Source organism: Lacerta agilis, chromosome 4 (assembly GCF_009819535.1).
Source record: "Lacerta agilis isolate rLacAgi1 chromosome 4, rLacAgi1.pri, whole genome shotgun sequence".
NCBI classification, from domain to species: domain Eukaryota; kingdom Metazoa; phylum Chordata; class Lepidosauria; order Squamata; family Lacertidae; genus Lacerta; species Lacerta agilis.
The window spans coordinates 38,192,568-38,217,082 of NC_046315.1; the positions used below are offsets into that span (position 1 = coordinate 38,192,568).

The 24,515-nt window shown below is 40.5% G+C and overlaps 1 protein-coding gene across 4 annotated transcripts; it reads right to left on the reverse strand.

The window, feature by feature from the left end:
* Nucleotides 1–2,182: 2,182 nt before the first annotated feature.
* GABRR3 (gamma-aminobutyric acid type A receptor subunit rho3) lies at nucleotides 2,183–23,563 on the reverse strand. 4 transcript variants are annotated; one of them, XM_033146761.1, is made up of 10 exons: nucleotides 23,443–23,563; nucleotides 22,796–22,864; nucleotides 16,746–16,858; nucleotides 14,374–14,441; nucleotides 13,438–13,661; nucleotides 10,972–11,054; nucleotides 9,766–9,906; nucleotides 7,934–8,086; nucleotides 4,628–4,824; nucleotides 2,183–2,564 (listed from the first exon to the last, which is right to left on the reverse strand). In XM_033146761.1, the coding sequence occupies exons 1-10, from the start codon at nucleotides 23,445–23,447 to the stop codon at nucleotides 2,259–2,261; spliced, it is 1,359 nt and encodes a 452-aa protein (XP_033002652.1). In that variant the 5' UTR covers nucleotides 23,448–23,563; the 3' UTR covers nucleotides 2,183–2,258. The 4 variants fall into 4 exon arrangements, with proteins under 4 accessions (XP_033002652.1, XP_033002651.1, XP_033002653.1 ...); XM_033146760.1 differs by having other exon boundaries at nucleotides 22,796–23,038; XM_033146762.1 differs by lacking the exon at nucleotides 22,796–22,864.
* Nucleotides 23,564–24,515: the final 952 nt, after the last annotated feature.

Below are 24,515 nucleotides of genomic sequence, written 5' to 3' on the forward strand. Positions count from 1 at the left end.
ACAGTTTTGAGTTTCGCAAAAGAAAAACGGGGGCGTAGCCAGGGGCAGTAATTTGTCGTATTTCTATTGTTTTACTTGATCTAGGGGAGCAGCTCCCCCCCCCCGGCTACGCCCATGGAAAATAATCCTGCACACCACCCCAATTTCTGGGAATGAGGCACAGCTGAGACCGGTGTCTGATACATGGTTAATTCTCACTTTAAGCGTAGTTGCTGGAAGTGTAAAAAATAAATACCAACTTGTGAGATTCTAGGCAAGCACCCTTTTCTAAACAGGGAGATCAGTTCCTCCTACCATCAGAAAAAATGCACACTCCAGAGAATGCCTTTTTTAAAACAAAATCTTTATTTTAACCCACTACTTGCACATATTTTTATCTTTTTAATCAACGGACATTTCCATACTGCACATTGAATTGCAAAATTATAAAACATTAATCAGAAGTCCAAAACTACAAACCATTTCCCCTAGAGTAGTTCCATTACAATGAATGGGAGTGCTCCTGTGTGTGTGATACAGTGATTGCAACAAAGGGTTCATCCACACTTCGTTTTATTGTTACCCTACAACATTATGCCATGTTTCTAAGCACAGCTCTCAACTTTCCAGGTCTGTCGGAGTGTGTTTGTGTATGTGTGGTGTGTGTTTTTGGTCCCAGTGCTTTGCCCAGCAAGGTCTGCGTTCTACTGCTGAATCGGAGCAAATGGCAATTGGGTTTTCCATGGAAAGCCTGGACCTGTGCCTAAAAAGCACAGAGCAAAGGTAAGGATAGATGAGCCCAAAGAATAGGAAAGTTGCAATTAATTTGGTTAAACTTAATAGCAGTTCTATTCTGATATATATTATATGATTAATACCTTATATGGGATCTTTGACTTGGCTCAGAAGCAAGACAGAGAAAAATTTCCAGCATGGTTTTCAAAGAGGTGTCAAGGAGATAAGGTTCACAAGAACTTAAATGTAAAAAACCATAAAATATTCCACTTTACATCTGGGGTTCACATGTTTTGTAAGATTTCTCCCTACTTAGCGACAGGTGCTTGCAGCCTCCTTATGACATTTTTAAAGGCCCAGTATTTATTCTTTGAGGAAATTGGTCCATTTTGTAGCATAATGGGAGAGTTCCTCAGTCAACTAATCAAACACGACAGGACACATATTCATTTATAATTTCCTGGATGTTCCCCCACCCTTTGAAAAAAACACTTGAGATAATTGGGATGGAAAAATAATCAGAGGAAGAAGGGTTAAACAGCCCCTATATAACTGCCTGCCATTTTTCACTTAAACTTGCAGTCTCCCTAGATTGCTTTGGTCCAGAAGAGAATACTTGCAATGTGTAGTTTTGAGTGCAGGCCTATGTATACCTATATGGAATAATGTCCCAATGAAACAACCCGAGCTAATTTTTGAATAAACATGCATTGGATTGGACTGTAAAGCTACTGTTGGCTGCCACCATATTTTTTACAGATATGGCAGTGACTGAAATTACTTGGCCTTAATTAAATAGAGCAGAATAGCATTTATACTAGTTACTATTTCAGAGATTTCTACCATAGTTTCCTGTTGTGAGCCTTCAATTAAAACTGATTATCTGTGGTTATTCCACAACGTGCATCTTCCAATGGCTGGATAGAATACCAGCTGCCACCATAACAACTCAGGCAGTCTGTGGTTAGGTTCTCCAGCACAAGGTCTAATTTTGCTCCTAGTCAGCTTCCTAACTGGCATCAGTCTTCAATCATCCAAGAATGAAGGCTACTGAGCTTTATATATTTTTAAGTAAGCAAGAAGTAATGTGAAGAGTGAAATCATTTGGAGAAAGATCCTAGCATTGAGTGTTTAACACTAGTCTGGATCATAGGTGGGAGTGGTGAGCAACGTTGGCAGAGGAGTGAAGATTTAGGTTTTGTATGATATAGGTCTATCCCCTCTTGGCAGCTTTAAAATAGTTCTGTAAGCTAGATGGCTGCATTGTGGGAAGCTGCATGACTACCAGTCCTGTGCACCACACAGCAGAAATAGGTATTTTTCACTGCTGTCGTACAAACTAGGTTATAACCATCTATCATCATCAGAGCCATTGGGACTTCCAGTTTAGATAATAGATTTTGCAAGCAGGGAGAAAAACCTGTTATTTGGGTACCATAATATCTTGTTCAAACTCAAAAGCATCTCTTCTTACACAGATCATGGAATGTGTATTTTACTATGCATTTCTGGTGTGCTCGTATGAAAAATTTATCAGTTATAATTCATATATACAAACCCCAGTAAAAAAAGTTGAATACAATATATACAGTAGGAAATATAACCCTGGAGTATGTGTCAATGGCATGATTGTTCTGCAAAATAATCCTGCCCACATTCCCTTTCAAGGATCTCTTCCTCTTGATGCGAGCTGCATCTAGAGTTGGGGTGCTGGGAGCTTGCCCTCGTGTCGAACTTTCTTCAGAAGGGACTGAAAAGGTGGTCAGGTCAATGTCAGTGGTGTCTGTGTCGTGATAGCAGCCATCAAAGGCCATTGCTTGCACTGCATCAATATTATACAATCCAGCAGCCTAGGAAAAAAGGGACAATTACTGGTTAAATAAAATGACTGAAGAATAAGTGCTTCTTTTTAATCCCACATACAGGAAACAGTTTTAACAGAAGACTATCAGCAACAAGGATGCTTTCACAAGTGACACCAATGAGTGCTTTGTTGTCTAACAATATGAAAGTTGTTCATGTAGGACAGAAAAGTGGAAGAGTCTTCAATTACCAGTAACATTCTGACGTTAAGTTTTGTATTCAAATTACAGATACAGGAACTATGTGTCTCTTATGACAACAACCTAGGATCCCTAGTAGTTACCTTTTTAAATAAACACTACAGAATATTTGTGAAAACAAAAGTTATTTACCAATGGTATATATCACATTCATATTCGCTGTGAGGCGTGAAGGCCGCTCCCTGCAAGACCCTTTCCACCTGGCGTAGGGGGCGAGGCCCACACTCACCAGTCTCACTGGAAGAGGCTCCTCATGAGCCAGAGGAACATTGCCCAGCTAATGTTTTATTGATTTAATATGCTGTAAACCACTTTGAGATTTTTATTAAAAATATAAAGCGGTATAAAAATTAATAAATAAAACAAATAAACATGATCTATCTTGTCAGCCTAACCTGTAACAGTTAGAAAGAAAAGAACAGAATGGTATTTAAATCGTATTCATTGAAATTAGTGACAAACTCATTGAATCTACTCCAAGTCTGACTTAACTGTATACAGTCCATGATACGTACAAGTCTTCCCCCACCACAAAATAATCCACCCAAATTAGTTGGTTCAGCTAGACTTATCTGCAGCTTTCATTCAGGTAGGTAGCCGTGTTGATCTGACGCAGTAGAAATATATAAAATTAAAATTAAAAAAAATGTCCAGTAGCACCTTAGAGACCAACTAAGTTTGTTCTTGGTATGAGCTTTTGTCTGCATGCACACTTCTTCAGATACGAGCTGTGGTTGCCTTTGAAGAGTGGAAACTTGAACTGCTTCAGAATGCTGCAACCGGACTTACAACTGTTTCACTGACCCAATCCATTTTCAAGCATAACTGAAAGTTCTAGCTGTGATCTACAATGTCCAACACAACTTGAGACCAGATTACCTGGAAGACTGTACAGTCATACCTTGGGTTACAGCCGCTTTAGGTTGCGCGATTTCAGGTTGCGCAACGAGCTGAACCTGGAAGTAACGAAACGCAACCCAAGCATCCACTGTATTCTCCAATATGAGGCTGCCAAGAGTTTAAGTTTTTTGGGAGAGGCCCATAAAGTCCAGATGGTCCAGTGAGAGCTGGACCATCAAGAAGGCTGATCGCTGAAGAATTGATGCTTTTGAATTATGGTGCTGGAGGAGACTCTTGAGAGTCCCATGGACTGCAAGAAGATCAAACCTATCCATTCTTAAGGAAATTGGCCCTGAGTGCTCACTAGAAGGACAGATCCTGAAGTTGAGGCTCCAGTATTTTGGCCACCTCATGAGAAGAGAAGACTCCCTAGAAAAGACCCTGATGTTGGGAAAGATGGAGGGCACAAGGAGAAGGGGACAACAGAGGATGAGATGGTTGGACAGTGTTCTCGAAGCTACTAACATGAGTTTGGCCAAACTGCGGGAGGCAGTGAAGGATAGGCGTGCCTGGCGTGCTCTGGTCCATGGGGTCACGAAGAGTCGGACATGACTGAACAACAACAACAACATGTTCTTCCTGCCTTGGTTTTATATATTTTTCTAAGTATTTTTATTTTATTTTATTTTATTTAGAAATATTTATACATTTATAAATATATTTATTATAATATTTTCTTTTATTTTTGTTGTTAGCCAACCTTAGCACCATCTGGCTGAAGGTTAGACTACAGAAGTTAACAAAGAAAAGAGTTTAACTGTAATACTGTTTGAGAAGTAGGCAATCCTTGGTTAAGACTTGGTGAAATAATGGAGTTCTAGAACACAATGCAAGAAGAGACACCATTTTAACAGGCTTCCCAAATGCCTAAGGACTGTGAAACACAAATCACAGCACAGACATCACAAATGATAATGTTTTCTGTGAGTAGAACACAAGCAAGTGTATACCTTTCCTCTCCTTTTCAGCTGTTTTCTTTCTTCCACTGTTGTGAGATAATTTACAGCTGCATATTCAATGACAGACAGGAAGACAAAGAGAAAGCTGATCCATAAGTATACATCCACGGCTTTGATATAAGACACCTGAGGCATTGAGGCACTTACTCCTGTGATTATGGTTGACATTGTCAGCACAGTAGTTATACCTGCCAGGAGAGAGAGAAAAGATGAAGGGACAGCATCAATAAGGTCTTCCATTTTGCAAAAATATGCACAGTAATAATGTGTGTACAAATGGTTGGTGCCCCCTAACTTCCTTCCTCTATCAGCACATGACATATATAAATATCACATGACAAAATAACTGAATTGAATACCCAGGATTTGTAGTGGTGGTACCAGATTTCAACCCACGTACAAGGCTCAGTGGCAACACAAGGTTAGTGAGGACAATGTCTTTCCCAAACCCAGAGGCGTAGGAAGGTCAGGTGGTACCCGGTGTGGAAAATTTCTTGTCCCCCCCCCATTGATTTCCCCCTGCAAAAATGGTTTTACGTTATTTGATATTTTCTTACAAAGGAATAATAACAAGTAATAATAATAAACTTTTATTTATATCTCGCCCTCCCCGGCCGAAGTCGGGCTCAGGGTGGTTAACATCAGATACATAACATTGGTATAAAATCAAACAATAATTATATTACCTCCTAAAACATCTCAAAATCAAATTAAAGTCTAATTAGATGGCTTTCCACAGGGTTAGGGTTGGGAACAGTAAGTGCTCCACTGAACTGAAATTTTAGCCTTCACGACATAGGAAAACAGCCAAGTAAACAGCTATTTTGGTGGAGGAGGGTCAAGCTATTAACCGATATGCATTAAATTTCATATATAGCTATATAATCCCTAGTATAGTAAGATAAGACCTTTGGAGCAGGCATTTAAAAAAAGTTTTTTATGAACCGCCCTAGTAGGGCAGTAATTGTTCCTTGATAATTTGTCACCCCCTCCATTATGAAACTTGGGGCAGACTTCCCCCTTGCTACGCCCCTGCCCAAGCCTTTAAGTGCTCTTTTACAGAAAACATTCTCCTTGAAAGATGTTTCCAAGCTCCATTTTTCTCAGTGGAGCAACATGCAGAGTCAAGGAAGCCTCATATTTCCAGTGTAGAAGGGCCAGGTTTTCAGCCAAGCTGCAAATCCCAGGCAAATATGATGTCAAGACTATTCTGGCTTACATTTTCTTATAAGTCTTCTTGTCACCTTTCAGAACAAAATATCCCTACTATTTGGAGGAATCTTACTGCTACCTGATAAAATTCAACATGGATTTTCTTTACTACCTATTTAATATAATTACTGTTAGTTTTCCATATTTATTCTTTTCTGTGTATCTCCTAATTGTATTTGTTATGCTTTTGTTTTATAATAATAAAATATTAATTTTAAAGAAGTTATTTTTCTACTTTAAAAGCATAGTTCTTTAATGGATATTTTAACAAACTATGTGCTGGGTTGTTGTTTTTTTAACCCAATGGCCCTCAAGGGTATCCCTTAAGTAAGAAGCAAGACACCACAAATTCAGTTTCTTGGAATACTGTACTGCTCTGTTAGAATGAATAATGAGAAATCAACCATTCCCTTTTAAATCTCTAGCAATTAAGGATGGCGTCATTCTAGGTGAAGATATGGTGAAACAGTGGTTCTCAGAACAGGGTATTAATACCCATTAAAGAACATGCTTTTCAACATTAGCCACATTGATCCTTGAAGGGGTGGCAGGGGAGAAAGGGGTTAAGTAGCATGGTTCCTATGTAGTGGCATGGTGAATAATTTAAGTAGAAAACATATATTATTTGCTGGGTTCATAAAATGTTTCCTTTTATATTAGGTCTTTTAAAAATGTAAAAGGACGGCTGAATTTCATATGTTCTAGGGAGATGTCCACCAAGTGATGTACATGTGGGGGTTAACCCTTCCCCTGCATCATTTTTCTCAATGACAATCCCTCTAAGCTGTTTGACCCACAAGGGAATATGCTATATGAGCAGCTTCCCTTCCAGGGCAGATGGTAGCTCCAGGGTCACCCACAGTTTCAGATAGTAGAAAGTTGTTCGCTTCCAGACATGTAGTATTTGCTGTACTTTTCGGTGTATTAGACGAGGGTTTTTTACTCCAAAATAGTGTTTAAAAACGGGGCTCACCTAATACAAGGGGACCGGGTGATTGGTTGCAGCCGCGAGCTGCAGCTTGTAAGTGGCAATTTGGTGCATGATGTTGGCTGCGTCAAGGGCTGCCTTGGATTGGCTGCTCCTGCATTAATTGGGAGAGAGATTGGTTGCTGTGTCAAGGGCTGCCTTGGATTGGCTGCCAATGCAGCAATTGAGTGTTCGGTTTCCGGCTTGTGTTTGCAAACGGGCAGGCGCTTGTCGGCTTCTGAGACGTGAGTGATTCTGAGCTCTTGTCTTTAGGGTTGGTGATTTTCTGCACCACCACCCCCCAAAAAAGCCCAGAAACTCTGCACAATCCTCCCCCCAAAAAAGCTCAACAACTCTGGTAATATAGCCATCTCCCCCATTTTCTTAAATTATAGTCCCCCAAAATAGGGATGGTCTTATACATGGGAGCGTCTTATAGACGGAAAAGTATGGTATACCAGATTTGGCCAATTGAGAGGCTTTCTGTTTCGCCTGCCATCAGGGCTGGTGCTGCACGTTGCTCTTCCCTTTTGCCACCAAGGCTTCAGAGTTAGAGCACACACAGACTCCGCTCAACAACCACGAGGTTCCTAGTTACTGGCACTTGACAGTATGTACTGAGATGCATGTGAGCACAAATATCAGTACATTGTACCACCTCACATACATAGAAAATGTCTGCAACTTGTACATAGTACAAAGTACATAGTAAAAAACATATTTTCTACCACTGTCACTTATGACTAATCTAATACAGTAAGTCTGGGTTTATTGACCAGGTCAGCCATTTTTTCACACAAAGCAAAAGTGAAATCTCCCTCCAGGACAGATGATTTCACAAGAAATGCTGAGTTGAGTTAATTAACTCTCCAGACAGTTCCCCGCCTGCTGCATCTCACAGCTCTTTCTGATTAATGAATGACTTTGGGTATAGCAAAACTAGGCAAAGCACACTTAAATTCCTTCTACCAGAAATGAAATAAATGTTAGATAATGTAGGAAGAGTAAGATAATGATTATATACTTCTGTGAGCTACCTATAAAGCCAACACAACCCCATTGCTACAATGTGTTTTCCACTATAGGCCTACCCTAAATATATGCAGATGAGAGCTTACCTAGTGATACCCTTGCAGGAACAGCTCTTCGGTCGATCCAAAATGAGACCCATGACAGCATCACCATCAGCATAGATGGGAAATAGGATTGTAGTACAAAAAAGAAAATATGTCTCCTCAGGGCAAAGTTTATGAAGAGTCTGTTGTACCAACCTGTTGAAATATGTAAATATATTCCTTAACATCCACATTCTGTTCTCCCTCCACTGAACTGTGACTTATTAATATACATACATTTACCACCTCCTTTACCTATTTAAATAGTGTTATAAGTGGGTCCTTTCCAAACCTGTGATCCTGTGTATGTGGGGTAGAATCTATAACCAGTTCATTTGTTAAAGTAATGACTTTGGAAGACCCAAAACACCACTAATTGATGGATTATTTTTTTTAATGCTATACAAGTACAGGATAACAACAGAATTGCAGTTAATCCACAAGGAATTTGACCATGTCTTGCATGATTAGTACTACCATTATGAAAATGCTTCAGGGATATTTCATAATAATAAATTCTCGGGTTATATTTGTTCTTGTTTCTTCATTAGCTTCACTTTTTTGCTGTTAAACCAAGCATCCGACTACTGAATCAGCAGCACCACACAGGAGACAGTGCCATCTAGTGAACCATCAGCATAATTCTGCAGGAACAGCACATATGCTGTTAAAGGAAGAAAAACATAGCTTCAAAAATAAAAGCCTGCTTTTATAATGAAAATCACATTGCATTATATTGTAGTAGAAATTCTACTCTAATAATCCTACTTGGCAGAGCAATCCGAATCTGTATCTGCAGCCTTCCACTCTCTTACTGAGGACCTGGTCTGTATAGGGCCCCCTACACAATGGAATTTGCATTGAGAATAAAGCTCCAGCCTGGCCCTTCTTCAACCCAATGGAAATGTTGGCTTTCTTCATCCTAAGTTTTGGAAAGTTGTTGGTTACAGAAGAACGCATATAAAGAACAGGAACATCCCACCCTGCCTGAATATAGGAAAGTAATATATCCAGAATAATATGTACTGTACATTATGATTACACCAGGTTAGCACGGGGAGAATTAAAAACCTACCTATTCACTGCAGCATAAAAAACAAAATTAGAATAGCCTGGATCCAAAGAAATATGAAATTGGTTCTGTATGCCCAAAAGACATTTGGCCTACAATTCTACTCACGGGTCCCTGGGAGCAAGCACTATTGAACATAGTGAGACTTCTTTCTAAGTACACATGCATATGATTGTATTGTTAGAATTGTGTTTTTCGAACATAAGTGCCCTCTCTTCCAACTGCACTGCAAATCCCTTTTGAAATGGGGTAATTCCACAGTTTGCAATATGCAATGGGGTTGCACTGTTCATTGACCTGAAGCATGAACATGATAACACTTTCCATTCTAGCCTTTGTATATAAAGTTCTAAAATTTGTGAGGCAATTAATTTCAGACTAACATACTTCTTAATGCTCCTTTCCCCTATGTAATTTATTGTGATACAGAGACAATAAAATTTCAATTATTTTCCATTCCTTTTACAGTTCTCTTCTAATTTTCTACACATACCATGCACAGTGGGGGTAGATGAAACAAAATTGAAATTCAGTATGAATCCTGAAATGGCTCTAGGTCTTTAGATATACCAAAAAAATGCATGTGTCACATAGAAAAATTAATAGGAAAATCAAAATATAGATACATGAACTGTGGAGGCGGAAAAAATATATCTTTTGAACTGGTTTCCTTCATAACAGTCATTCCACTGACTGCTATTCTTTGCTAAGATCAAAAGGAATTTAGATAGAACAAGAAAATCTATTACTGTCTGTGCTATACCTGTACTGCTATAGAATGCTAGCCCACTAGAAGCACTGAATTCTTCAATGAAGAACTGGGAAAGGGAAATGTGCTCATCTGTGCTAAGAGATTCATTGCCGTGCTTCCAATACAGCATCAAGTCTTCTTCATTGTAGGCATCTGTGGGAAAATAAATAAACTTAACAGACTATCACTTGCCTGTGACTCTTTTTCCTCTTGATTTACACCTTAACTCACATTGCATTTTATTACCTAGATAGCATTTGAAAACACCAGACTGAACAGGAAGACAGCTTGGCTGCTTGACTCATTCCTTTCATATGAAGCCCATAACAGTGGGCAAGGTAAGTGAGGGGATTATAACCAATTTGATCTACGGTAAGCCCACCGCATCCCAAGGCAATCTGTTTCACCACTGAAAAGCTCTTACTATTAGGAACTTTCCCCTAACGTTTACCTGAAATCTGCATCTCTGCAATTTCTACCCATTGGTTCTAGTTCCTCTCTCTGCAGCAACAGAGAACAAGTCTGCTCCATCTTCTGTATGGCAGATACTTGCCTGTTGCTATCAAACTCCTGTTAATCTCATCTTCCCCCAGCTATGCCTATTGAGCTCTTTCAACTGCTCCTCACAAGACATGGTTTCCTGACCCTTTACTATCCTTGTCAACCTCGCCTTGAACCTGTCATTGTCATAGGATGGTTCTTTTTAATTTAAGAAACTTGGTGGAGTAACAGGGCAAGACTTGCTCATGCTTTAACATGGCCTGGTGTGCCACTTCTGATGGCCAGGAAAAATATGTCCTGCAAGAGAGGGATGCTATGGCATGACAGATTCTGACTTTGTCCTCCAGAAACCTTTGTGTTTCATTAAAATCACCATTCATCACCTTCCTCTTCTATGCTACCAAAGTCCTCAAAGAGACCACAGCCATTTACTACATAGCAAATAAGGTATACAAAATTATACCTAAGTGAAATCAGACATATGAAATGACAGAGGTTTCCAATACAGTTCCCTCTTTGCTTATGGAGGGGGAGTGTTCTATCTTCTTTTGTAAATATCCATTGCTTTTTTACTAATCCAGTTCCAAAGAGTATTTGAAGACCCCCAAGTCCTTGAGACGCCATATGCCTTTAAGTATAGGTAAGGTACTTCCAATAATTCCTACTTAAAAACACATACATGTAGAACATACAATACCATAGCCAAGCCAAACTTACAGCTTTCCAGTTCTAGAGAGCAGTTCTGAGTGTCAAGTGGGAACCTACTGAAGTCCATGAAGCACATGGCAGAAACTGTTATTCTGTCAGAAAAGCAATAAAGCAAAACAAAGGGATAGGCTTGACCATTCATATCAACATTTTCATTATGTATGAGAGCCTTCAGGTCAATGAATGAGGGGTTCCAGTGGGGGTATTACGTTTTTATTTTTGGCTCAGTATAATGGCCTTATCATTTTTGTATCTAGAGAAGTAATGTATATCAAGTGAAAAATTAGGAAAATTCATGGAGGAGCACAATTTCCTCATCTGTTGCAAGCCTTTTGGCAGCAATGGCCGATTCCCCTTCAACAAAAGGATCTGGTGGGGTGGATCTGGCTCCAGGGATGCATGTTAGAGGAGCTTGTGTCCTCAGAACTCAAGTCCCCTGCCTCCCCTCATTATAATTTCCCTCCCACATTGGCAGAGAGTGAACATCTGTGCGTTGGAACACCTGTGCTGCCAGGAAACTTCTCTAGCAATATGAGGGGACCGTACTTGGGCAACACTCACCACTTGGGGTTGAGGTGAGCAGTAGTTCTCACTCCTCATTATACTTCTGTAGAGTTGGGGGTCTATAGGTAGAAACTCTCTCCTACTTTAATCTCTGCTCCTCTCCCCCAGTTTCCCACTGTCTTTGGAAACAGAAATAGTTCTACGTACAATAAGCCTGCAACTTATGCAGGGGTTACATTCCGGGGATTGTGTCTAAAGCCAAAATTGCGTGGTAGTCAAAACCTATTGGGTTCATTGGTGGGTGGGATTGCCAAAGTCATTTTTTCTCAGAACCCCACTCCCTTTCCACCCCTTTAAAAAAATATTAAAAAGTTTTTTTCGTAACACACGTAAAGCTGAATGCACACAAGTTAAATGCATGTAAATTGCAGGCTTACTGTACATTTGTATATGTACATCAGTTTAGTAGTCTTGATCTTTCCATCACCTGAGCATCCCAAACTGCAGCTGTGGTGGAATAATTCACTGAATTGGACCATATATCTGGTGCTTAATTTATATTATCCAATTTTCATACTAGACAGAATGGGTTTCCATTTGGTACTGTCTTCAGGCTGGGCAGCCTTACAGAATGAGCAGAGTGAAAAGCAGGAGAAAAGTATCTGGGACTACAGCCTGAAATTAAAATCCAGTGAACAGACATGCAAGGCCTCACAAGAGCCAGGTCAGTTGTTTGCAAATACCAAGCTTAACCAAGAAGCCTTTTTTAATCCTTCCCAGCATAAGGAAGCCAATGGCTTCCTTGGGTGTACAAAGCCTGGAGCCTAAGAGGACTTAATTGCCAGGTAAACCTCTGGGTTATCAGACCAATTACATTCAAACTTAGAAGAAATATATTGCATTCTTCTTATATCACATAGCATCATCATCCTTCTTAGCATTTGTATAGCGCTTGGGAGTGTTCAAAACACATTATCTCAGTAACATTTACAATAATCCTGTACAGTAAATGAGTATTATTATCCCTAATCTGCAGGGTGGGAGGGTCTGAGGTGAGATTTGAACCACATGGCTTCCAGATGATATACTTAGAAGACACTAATCAGCCTTCCCAAACTGGTGTGTTTGAGATGTTTTGGATTACATCATATCTAACCATTGGCCATGCTGACTAGGATTGATAGGAGTTGTAGTCCAAAACACCTGGAGAGCACCAGCTTGGATAATACTGCACAATATGTCTTATGAAATAAAAATATAATAAAAATACATTGCAATAATGCAATAATAAATAATTACATAACCATTTAAAATAGCAGCAGAACATGGCAACTAATAACTCAGCAGAGCAGAACGAGAGTTTAACTCTCAACATCTTAAAAGGGTAAAAAAAAACCTGGGGGAAATTATTTTTTGAAATTCCCTGCTGTTGAAATGACATCAAAGTGAGCACTAGGCAATCTTTCCTGGTGAGGGTATTCCACAGATAGGGGGGACACCGCTAAAAAGGCTCTTCCTGATTGCCACCACTTCACCTCAGAGGGCAGAGGCAGCTGAAGAGCCTCTGTGACTGGATGAACTAAAGTGGGAGAAGACAGGAATAGCAGAAATGGTGCAACAAAACCTGAGCCACCCAGGTTTCTGAACCTGTGGCCATAAAGCTGAAACTCAGCACCCAGCTGATGACCAAACTATGCCATGGGCTCTAAGTGCCATGTGAATAAACCTGCAATGCCTATAATTTCTGCAAGGTTCACAATGAGCTACTGCAGAGGTAATCAACATCATGCGCTCCAGATGCTGCTGGACTGCAGCTCCCATCAGTCCCAGCCAGCATGGCAAATAGGGAAGATGGAAGTTATCGTCTAGCAACATCTGGGGGACAACACACTGACTTTCCCTGAGCTAGTGTATCTTCTCACTTTTATGTTTGTTTCCTGCGACTGGAAGATAAGAGAGCATTGTGCTTACCGTAAGCTAAAGAGCACATTTCCATCTGGGTAGACACGTAACATAACATTCTCCATAGTTGTGTCATGGATGAAAGATCTTTTGGAGTGGACAAAAAATATATCAGGTACCCAGATCTTTTTTATTAGTCTTCCATCAAAAGTCATGCTTCTGTTTCTGGTACTAGGAAATGACAGCCTCTCATCTTTCCAGTAATGTCTGAGGTATAAAGTCATTGTGAAGTCCTTTATATAAAGAAAATAAAGAGGAATATATAAACAATAAACCACATTGTATGTAGTCTGCCATAACACTGCTTTCATGGGCTATTTCCCAAGATTCTAAAGGCAGGAACAAGGGAAGGAGGATGGGGAAGAAAGAAAAAGGAGGGGACTCATGTCTGTAGTAAATGTCATGTGGGAGGAAGGTCTCTGTGTGTGGGACAGTTTTAGTTCTCTGATGGTGAGAAGGGTGGGAAGAGAAGGGAGGAATTGGGACAGAGGCATGTGGAATTGAGTGGGAGGTAGCATTTGGAGGAATGATGGGGAATATGGGAGGTAGGAAGGAAGGTAGATGTGTATGCATGTGTGAAACAGTTTTAGGGCTCTGGTGACAGTGGGCAAGAAAACCTGAGAGAAGGAGAAGTAATTGGTAAGAGGATAGACTGTGCGCAAAGGAGGGTTGCACAGAAAAAGGGGTGCAAAATGGGGCTGCAGAAGAGAGAAAGCTTCAAAAATAAGGTTGGGAAGGTGATGAGTTTTAGTAGTTGAATGGGATGGGAAGATAAAACTCCAGTGGGGTATAGCTTGGGGAGGGATTGGCAAGCAGAGTGAGCAAGGGTACATCAATATTTGAAGAGCAGAGTTTGCTTTCTAAAATCTTGTGTCTTCCGACATCTGATTTCTAGTCAAATTTCTGGATACTAGTACTGCTGTGGAGAAAAAATGAAAAGCTTACCATGTCAACTTCTGAAATGCTGTCAATACTTTCCACTTGCACATCAATGCCCACTGGTATTGGTGACCCTTGAACATAACAAAGAGAATAAATGTGATGATCAGAGAGTTTAACAGAACCTTCAGAAAGAAAGAAAAGAGAAGTACCAACCATGAAATGGATGTATGTGGATTTTTTAAAAACCTGCTTTAAATAATTAAAAATAGGTAGGTACCTTGTGAAACCCTCTTACAGCAAGATTGTCATTAAAGACCAAACTAGAAGGTATGTACAAACACACATATTTCTTGTTAACGACAACCTGCTCAGAGAGTGGTGGTTTAGAGTAAATCAAAACTAAAAGCCATTCAGAAAAGTTTAACCACTTAGTTTAATAAGGTTTTGGCATTGCTTCAGATTTCTCCGTTGTTTCAGAGTACATATGCTCTTCTACAATCCACAAATCAAAACTGAATTTTCTCTCTCAAAACTTGAAAACAGGGAAGGGGACATAAATTTTTCTGCCGCAGGATGCAGAAAGAAGCACTTAAGAATGTTGCTGGATCAGACCAAAGACCTGTCCAGTCCAGACTTCTGTTCCCATTGAGTGCTATAGCCTGCTTCCACTTAGGCTCCCCAGCAATTGGTATTTAAAGTCATGCAGCCTCTGGTCCTGAAAATAGCAGCTATGATGTCTAGCAGCCTTAGTTCAGGATGCCACAATAGTTGTGTTTATGCAAGTATGCCATCATTTCGCTTCTGCAGCTACTGTCAGCTAATGGGATCAAGATACCATGTTCCCCATGTCAAATTTTAGAGTGTAAACTCCTCAGGGCAGAAACCCGCCCTCTTGCACTCCATAAAGTGCCATGTGTGCTGATGGCACTCTATAAATAAACAGACATTTCCTTGAACTTTGGCTTTTCATTTTTAAAAAATTATAGGAAACCAATCCTGAATAAATATGGAAAGACCAGGAAAACCTTGCTATAGTAATTCTTGTGTTGGTTACTTCAAAACTAGATTACTGCAATGCACTCTATGTAGGGCTTCCCTCATGCTTCATCCAGAAGCTGCTGTTTGTACAAAATGCAGCACGATTGCTGACAGGAGTGAGGCCTTGTCAGCATATAACACCTGTGCTCAGAGATCTACGCTGTTTGCCGGTTTGCTACTGGGCCAAGTTCAATCTAGTACTATTAGCGTATAAAGCCCATAACAACTTGGAACCAGTTTCCCTATGAGATCGCTGTACCCCACATGTGTCACTCGACTGCCTAGATCAGCAGATACCCATTCCACATTTGTAAGGACTTGATTGTTAGGTGTGGCAGCACCTGTACTTTGGAACTCCCTGCCAATTGAGATTGAGGAGGCACCTTCACTGTATTCTTTTCAGCACCTGCTAAAAACCTTCTTGTTTAGACATGTCTACCCAGATGCTTAGAAAGTTGAGGTAATTTTAATCTGTTTTAATATTTTAACTATTGTATGTTTTAAAGTATGGTTGTGAAGTTTCATTGATTTTATTGTTTTACCTTTTTGTAAACTGCATTGAGGTTTTGTGTATAAAGTTTTGCAGAAAATATATACAGAAAGAACACATGGGGGAGGAGAATTCAGCACAGTCTGACAATTTATTTATTTATTAAAGGTATATGCCATGCTTCATCCAAGGATCAGTGGACACATATGCTGGGTGTGGGGAATGAAATGTAATATACCCTGGATAAAGACTTGGCTGAACTGGCTAAAAGTTTGAACAGCAGCACTCTACCCTGCAACATGTTACCCGCTTTGTTACAACAGCCCTGTAAGGTAGGCCTTATTATCAGTAAAATATCACAAAATAGTATGCAACCTTTTGAGTTCGCCAGAACTCTTCAATTCAGGCTAGATGGTAAACCAGCAAATGGGGTGGGAGGAAATTGGGGGCAGATGTTAGATGAAGTTTTGGAGTAACATGGAATTGGAGAGGAGGTAGCAGACATTCAAATGTGGCCCTTTTGAGTGCTATGTAGGTGTTAGCTTGCAACAACACCTGCAGATAACAATAAAGGTAACAGTGGCTGAATTCCCTATGGCTGTTACCCGGGTCTATCTCCATCCTTAGGTAAAACACGCAGGTTCCATGGTAGGTGTAAAACAGGAATCAGAAGAAACTAGGCAGTCCTTACTTTAGCAAAGTATTCTTTTGGAAGATTTGCTAGTGCTAGAAATTAAATACCAAGTAGTGTTTTATCCTAAGTTGTTTTCAGTTTTTGAACCTTGGGGAAGAATAAATAGAGTTAAACATACCATTCTCTTTTTAAATGACCTCTTTGGCCCAGGCTCAAGCAGTTGGCTACATGAGAAAAAACAATTAACAAGTATGAAAAAGCAAATTTACTTACCTCCAAAGCCAGGTCTCATTGCAAAATCATGGTCCTCTATACGGAGAAGCTGCTCAGATTTCATGGGCCGTACTTTAGTGCTGTCAATTTTCCTCATCTTAATTTCTCGTTTGCTGCATTAACAATAGATAATTAAATGTATAACCCACCACATGTTGCCAGAGGTTTCTGAGGGTGATCTATATAGGAGTTGCTGTTTTTAAAAATCAACAATTAAAACAGAGTATCACTAAAAGCAGAACAATTAAATCAGAGTGCACCATACAATAACCACAGAGCAACAGAATGATATAAACAGGTCAGTTTAAAATAACAACCTGCCTTGCCTTCCAAATGGCTGCTAGAACAATTAATTTCAAGAAGGTATGGGCAGAGCCAGTGAGGTGCTAATTTAGGGTTGCCATATCTTGAAGAACAAAAAAGAGGACAGCGCTGCTGCCAGCCCGAGCCAGGAAAAGAGGCATGTGAGGCCGCTGTCACCACATCTCTTTCCTTGGTTTGGGCTGGCTGTGGCCACGGCGTGCAGAGCAGCCCAAGCCACCTGAGCTCAAAACCCACCCACTCCAAACCCGGAATTTTCCTTTAAAATGTAAAAACCTGCCTAGATGGGCATGTTGGCCCCCAAAAGGAGGATATATTCAGGTTTTCCCAGACATACGACAAACCTAGGTGGGGAAAACCCTTGTGATCCACTGCCCATATGCAGCTGTTGTTATTACAAGGCTCAAATTCGAGAGGGGAAGGGCAGCAACCCTTATCTACTGATTTTAGAATACTGATAGGGCAAGATTTGGTTACAATTAGGGGGAGTCAAGCAATGGGTCTCTTCACATACCGGTATGCATACTTTTCTCAATAATTCACTGTCAAGTGTTTCAGATAGCAGCACAGGGAAGTGGCTCCTGTAGAAGTTGTGTGTGTGTGTGGGTGTGTGTGTGAGTGAGAGAGAGAGAGAGAGAGAGAGAGAGAGGATGGGAGGGAGGGAGGGAGGGAGGCCAAACAGGCAAACTAGTGTGGTTCTTCCTTCTATGATGAGACTGTTGTGATATTATTACAAGCCGAGCTGCAAAAGCCTCAGCAGCGAGGCTCACATGACTATGTGTCTGTTTTCATCCTGTGAGAAAGCCACTAGTCCTTCCAGCTTTCTCACACACGTGATGTTTTTGTACTGTACTATTGCATCTTACTTCCATTTCTGGCTCAGAGATGCTAGACACTTTTATGCACAGCTCTGACTATCTGAGCTGGCAAGCAGAGACATACTCTGCATTTTATCTGCAATAAAGTAGTTTTAGCCTTAATGGCTTGTGTGTGTTGTTCTTCACGCTGGAGAGCAATCGCATATTATCAGTGTGCCCCTGGACTTGAGTAGCCAGGAGGGCACGCAGGCTTCGTCCCAACCTGGGGGTCAGTCTCACAACTTGCCCCCGTGGGATGTATCATAACAGAGACTGTACCGTGTTGAAGAGGGACAGATTTCAGTAATTCAACTCCCTGCACTGCCCCCCCAACCAAAAAATGTGGACCAAATTCCTATTCCCTGGATGCAGTATTCATCAATTTCATCCACTCCAAGGGATCATTCTGAACATTACTTCAACAGCATGGGAGACACCCTAGGGTAGTGTGGCTACTTCACACACTGCTCTGGTAATGCCAGAAGCTCTAGACCATATGGAACATGCCCACAAATTTGGCTGTTGCCAGTGCTGCCCCATTCATCCTGCAGGTAACTCAGGCAAAGCTGCCTTGGGGAAATGTCAGGGAACCATCAGAGACCAGCGGGGGGGGGGGGTGTGTGTGCAGGGGCTGTCAAAGGACACAGAGCCCCAGCACCGCAGGAGGGAAGCCTGGAGGGGAGAGGGCTGAGGGATGTTCCAGAGCCCAGACACTCACCCAGCCAGACTAGCAAGGAGAGAGCAACGACATTTCCGTTGCCCCACTTACGTAGAGGGGTGAAACACAAGGAGGGAAGGAGGAGACTGGGGGTGCACAAGTTCCTTTGCTGGGGCGCTCCAGCAAAGTGCCACTTCCGGAATCTGAGACTGACTTAAGATGGACATGAACTTTTGAGATCTGCACTGTAAATTCTTGCACAATAAACCTGTAAACAGGCAGACCGGAGTACAGCGTGTTTACTCGTGAGAAACCACTACAGAAACCTCACAGGAAAGTTGCGTCTTCTCTGCTTGCACACAACCCAAGGTTTTGAATGTGGTATTATATTACAGCTGTATATACAGGTTGATTGTACATTAGGTTTATTTATCTATCTATCTATTATTATCTGTTTGTTTGCCTTTAAGCATGACTGGTTATTATTGCCCTTTCTCTCTCTCTCTCTCTCTCTCTCGTGTGTGTGTGTGTGTATGTGTGTGTGTGTGTATATATATATATATCCTTTCTGAAAGCACCTTTTGTCCATCAGGACCAGTATTATCTATTCTGTTGGTGGTTGCTCAAGGTCTCAGGTACATCAGAAGTACTCCTTTAATGGAATGCCAGAACCAAGCCAGAGTTTCTTGCTGGGCAAAATAAAATATACCCCCCCCCCTTGTTTCTTCCTGTATGCTAAGCAGTATAACGGCAGCACATTAAGGAAAGCAGCCTTGTTTTCTCACATTCATTTTTAACATCTGTGAATTCATCACCAACAGTGATCAGAAACCCCTTAGTCAAACCCCATGGAATGCAGGCAATGTCACCTAGAGAATGGACAAAAAGTATTGGCAGTAGCTCTTTCCCCAGGACAATCAGCATTACTGAAACAGGCACTCTGAAATGCTGGTACTCAAGGCAGTTGCCTAGTTCACTTCTATGGTTGGGCCAATCATGGCAAAGGACAGGTTTCTGGATTTTTCAAAGAAAATAATATCAACTGGACATCAGTGTGTCTGGAAAAGCCCTTGGAAGAGCATCTGAATTACTACCTCCACTTTCCTGTCACTTGTGTATTTCCTAGCTTGTCCATATTTTCTGTTAATTTAACTGGAACTCAGTCAGAGTCATCGCTAGAAGATTGTGCCCTTAGTGCATATCAATTTGATCACTTGAATTCTATATCCCAAATCTCCGGTGCTAGCTATGTCACAGGAGAGCCTTTTAGAGTCATGTGCTCAACCAAAAAAAAAGGTCACTCCTGGTCGCACGTAACTGAATGTTAATATAATGAGTACTTAGAAATTGATTTCTTTATTATGGCTCCAACTTACTCTGCAAATCCTGAGTTAAGCGGAGCATGTGGCTTATGTAATCAGGACTGCTGTGGCTCAGAGAAAAATTGTGAATGATCTGAGAGCTTGAGTTCACCACTGGAAGTTCTAGGAAATATTGAGTAACCCATATATACACACAGATGTGTCATAAGCAGCAGACAACAGGCTTCAGGGGTGGTACCACGTTGCCCTGCAGCCTTACTTTGAATTAACATTTTGGTTTTAAACTCACAGCTGTGTCTGAAATTAATATGATGGGCAGAGCAATCCTATAGGGGCAGGGAGGTGGGTGGGGCGGGCTCCATGGAGAATGAACTACCACTTCTTAATCCCTACCAAGTTAAAGATAGGGACACCTTCTAACCTATCTTCAGATATACATAAAAAAACCTCTCATTGGTCCAAATGGTTTCTAAGGCTACAGTTTTTCCCCCTTTTGATGCATGTGTCAAGAGCACAGGAGGGCTTTGGATCCTGCTGATCTTAGGCCTCCTATCCACCCCATCATGCCCTTTCTATTCTCATACCACAAATTGGAACACAGACCGTGAAAGAGAAATCTTGGCTGTGCTTTCTGCTACTGCACTAAGGAAACCTCCAGCAACAACAAACTTCCTCTGTCTGTGACCTCTGTGAACCAAGAGGGAGGTCTGCAACATCCAGCAGCCCCTCAGTTGCTCACTCAGAGAGGTAAGGATTGCTCCCTAAATAGGATCATGGAAAAATGCTGACTTCACTTATAACTGTATGAGTTAGCAGGAACACAGGAAGATGTCTTGCATCAGAAGAGACTACTTGTTGTGTTAGCCCAGTATTATATACTTGGACTAATAACAGCACTTAAGGGTCACAGGAGGAGATCGCTCTTGTCACCAGCTACCTAATAATTTTAACTGGGGGTGGCAGGGATTGAACTTTAGATCTTCTGCATGCAAAGCAGATATTCAACCCCTGAGTTACAGTCTTCCACACAAAGCACTATAGCTAGCACTCTTCAAAAGCATGCCCTGGTCTCCCCACCTAGATGCTTTCCCTCCAGAAATATCAGATTATCACACCTGTTCTAGGGTGATCTCTAAATGTCAAAAAGTTTGCCTTATTTCAAAATATTCCAGCTCTGTGAAAAAGCACCACCAACTCCACAATATTCCATTGAACTCCACTACATTTCCAGAGCTTCCAATGACTTCCATCTTGGCCAGTGGATAACTCTACTCCACAATGCATGCCTTTAGTTCATTGTTCGTAAAAGGTGTGTTGTCCCACATTATACCCTGTTTCAAGATGTTTTGTGCCAGATGTTTTCTTTATCTCATTTTAGATGACCAAGTATGCTGATGACAAAATGATGACAAACGGTAGGCACAGTTATAAGATCCTACACCAAATAACTATGGTGGGAAATATATCCCTAAATAAAACCACATAGGGTTTGTCCAACTGTGTCCAGTAATGATTAGTACCCCCTCATCTGATGCTATTTGCATTTCTTTTTAATGTACACATTAAATGCAAAAGGTGCATTTGTCATCAGGTCTAGCTTGGTCCAAAGTTAAACCTGGCACTGGCCTGCCTTTTAACTTAGTATCTTCTCCACTGGTAAAAAATCCAAGATAACAGATTCATTTCACAAAATACATTAAATACCGTAGCACTAACCTTTGGGTCTAGAACTAAACTCTTCACCTCAGGGATCATGACAAGCCCCTGGATTTTCATAAATACATCCATTATTATGTAATCTCTACTTGCATTTACTTAAAGATTTTCTTCCATTTCAGACAACGGGAGGGGGAGGGAACCGGGGGAGGGGGGACAGGGACATCAAAGTATACATGTCTAGTGCCACATGCATAAAGCCTCCCTCTGACTAACAAACAATGAGGTGATTGTCTCCTCCCTCATTTCCCTCTCCCCAGGTGATCAGTATTTATCTGTTCTTTCACCTGCAGCAGGCCTTGGAAGCGGATGCTTGAGGAAGAGAAAAGGAAGCAAGCTATATATAACAACCTACTTCTGAAAATTGTCGGCTCTCCCTAGATTGTGGTTTATGAGCACAATCTGTTGGAAACAACACTGAAAAGCTCTAGATTTTGTTCTTCCTGCACAAAGCATACAGCTCCCAACCTAAATTATATTTCTTGTAACTAGGATTTGCTCTCTTTTTCCTGGATACAATGTTCTAAAACTGCAATGTACAGCAAAAGTCTAAGTTCAGGAATTCAACTAGAAACTGAATAAAATATATTAACTAGCTTAAAGGCTGGGATTTAGAGATGCTGATAAAATAATTCCACGTATTAGAACACAGTTAACTATATTCCAAATGAAAGGCTCCTGTAACATGATTTAAATCAGATTTGAGACTGATTAAAAAAAAATCCTAATTATATATCTCCTTTGTTTTTAGAAACAAATAGCTAATACCACTGACATTTAGGGAAACAAATGTAATGCAAAAATTATATATAGCACTGGCTTAGAACTAAATATGTCATACAGAAAAGAAATAAGCTTTTATAAACAATCACCTTAGCTTTTTAGCATTTTACGTCTCTACTTTCCATTACTGTATTTTTATTATTTTATAGTAAACATATAAATCACTATATGCTATATATAGGACCATGCACAATATACATATATGAAATGTAGAAAAAGAAATTTTACTAGCTTAGCTTATATGAATGCATTGTTCTGTTTCTGTTCCTGGATGCACACAATAATAGTCCTTCCAATCAAACCAGGAGCAAGTAATCTTTGGGATGGCGGCAGACATACAGAGTGTACATAAACAGAACAGCAGCCATGATGCCCAGTGACCATTTTGCTCACCTGTTATGTCTTTTCATGAATGACCTTTGAGGATGGTGATGGTGGTAATGATGATGATGATCACTGTGACTTATTAAAAGAGAAGTAGGCCATATACAGGTGAGGAGCAACAGTTTTATTGCAAGGATCATGTCTTCAAGTCACAGGAGTAAAACCGATTCAATCAGCCCACATTAGTAAGCTTTCATTCTCCAGTTATTAAGAAACAACATACGATGAAGAGGATGCAAATAATATGAGGCACTGCAATATAGGAGAGGTAAAAACATCCCAGTTTTCATTCTTCTTCGAAGTATCCACTTATTCTTGAAATTTTATAAATCTTTAAAATCCACATCATACCACATCTTATGGTATTGTTATCCAGATGCTGCAGTTTTCCCTTTAGGAATCTATTAAGCAAAACAATATATTTAACTTATTCCCATTTTCATCCATTCTTTCATTGTCTCTGGGTGTGTTCTTAGTCCAGTGTTTTAACACCCACTCACTGTACTCTTCAGTGGAGCTCTTGCACAGACAAAAGAGTGATGTCAAACATTTAATCCCTTTAATCCCATGCAGCACCACAAGGAAAAAAAGAGCTTTCGTTACCCTATGAAAATCTGTGCTTAATGAGAAAAGATCAGAAAATTAAGCTTACTTACCGCATATGCAGAAAATAATTTTCAGCCCATCAATAAAAATGCTTAAATTGTGTAAGTAGCATAGATGGCAAAAATTATCTCTGGCTGCATTATAGGGTAACAAGCATTTGTTTTGACTGGGAAACTATGATGCTGACGTGTTTGGCAATTCATTGGAATCTTGGAAATATTAAGGTTTCTTCTGAAAGTAAGTAAAGCAGAGCTGTTGGTTAGATCTAAGAATACACACATGCAAACACACACTCTAGTGTTGAAATGTGTGTGGAAATGGTAATTATAGTCCACATCTGAGAAAAATTACAGCTTTCCTGATTAAGTGGTGATAAATTTATGAGAGATTTTGGGGAGGAAGCTGCTGCCTTCAGTTATTATGTCCTTTAACCAAAGCATTTTTACAAGTTTTCATTTATTCAATAAATCCCAACGTTTGCAGCGAGTTACATCCTCTGACTCATACAACAAATCAGAACTTAGAAGGAGCCAAAGCTCAGTTATAGAGAACACACTGAATGTACAAGGTCCTCAGTGAAGTTCTTGGCATCTCCAGCATGGGCTGGCAGCAGGGCTGAGAAATACCCTCTTAATGAGATTTTGGAGAGCAGCTACAGGTCAGAAGAAACAGTACTGGGTCAGAAGGGCCAATGACTTGACTCGACAGTTTCATGTTTTCAGCTGCATCTGCTGATGCAGTTCAACTGTACTACTTCCTTGTTCACCATGAGTATTATTTGGTTTTGAATACAGAGCTTGAAAATTTATTTAAGAACCCTGCTGGATCAGACCAAAGGCATCTAGTCCAGCACCCTGTTGTAATGGAGTCTATGAGCCATGTGGTTAGATGTTACACTTCCTAAACAGAAATGACCATCCAAAGCTTATAGAACCTGCCAGTCTACAAAACACTGTGCCTGTCTCAATTGCTTCAAGGTATCCAAATTGGTTCGCTTTCTTTAGTGCATCCAGTGCTAGAATGTTAATGTATCCCTCAGCTAGGATGAACACATGTGCTCCGTTTGAAGGGCTATTTAAAGATATAGAACCATAAGAAGGAAGAGAAGGGACTTTGAAGTTGT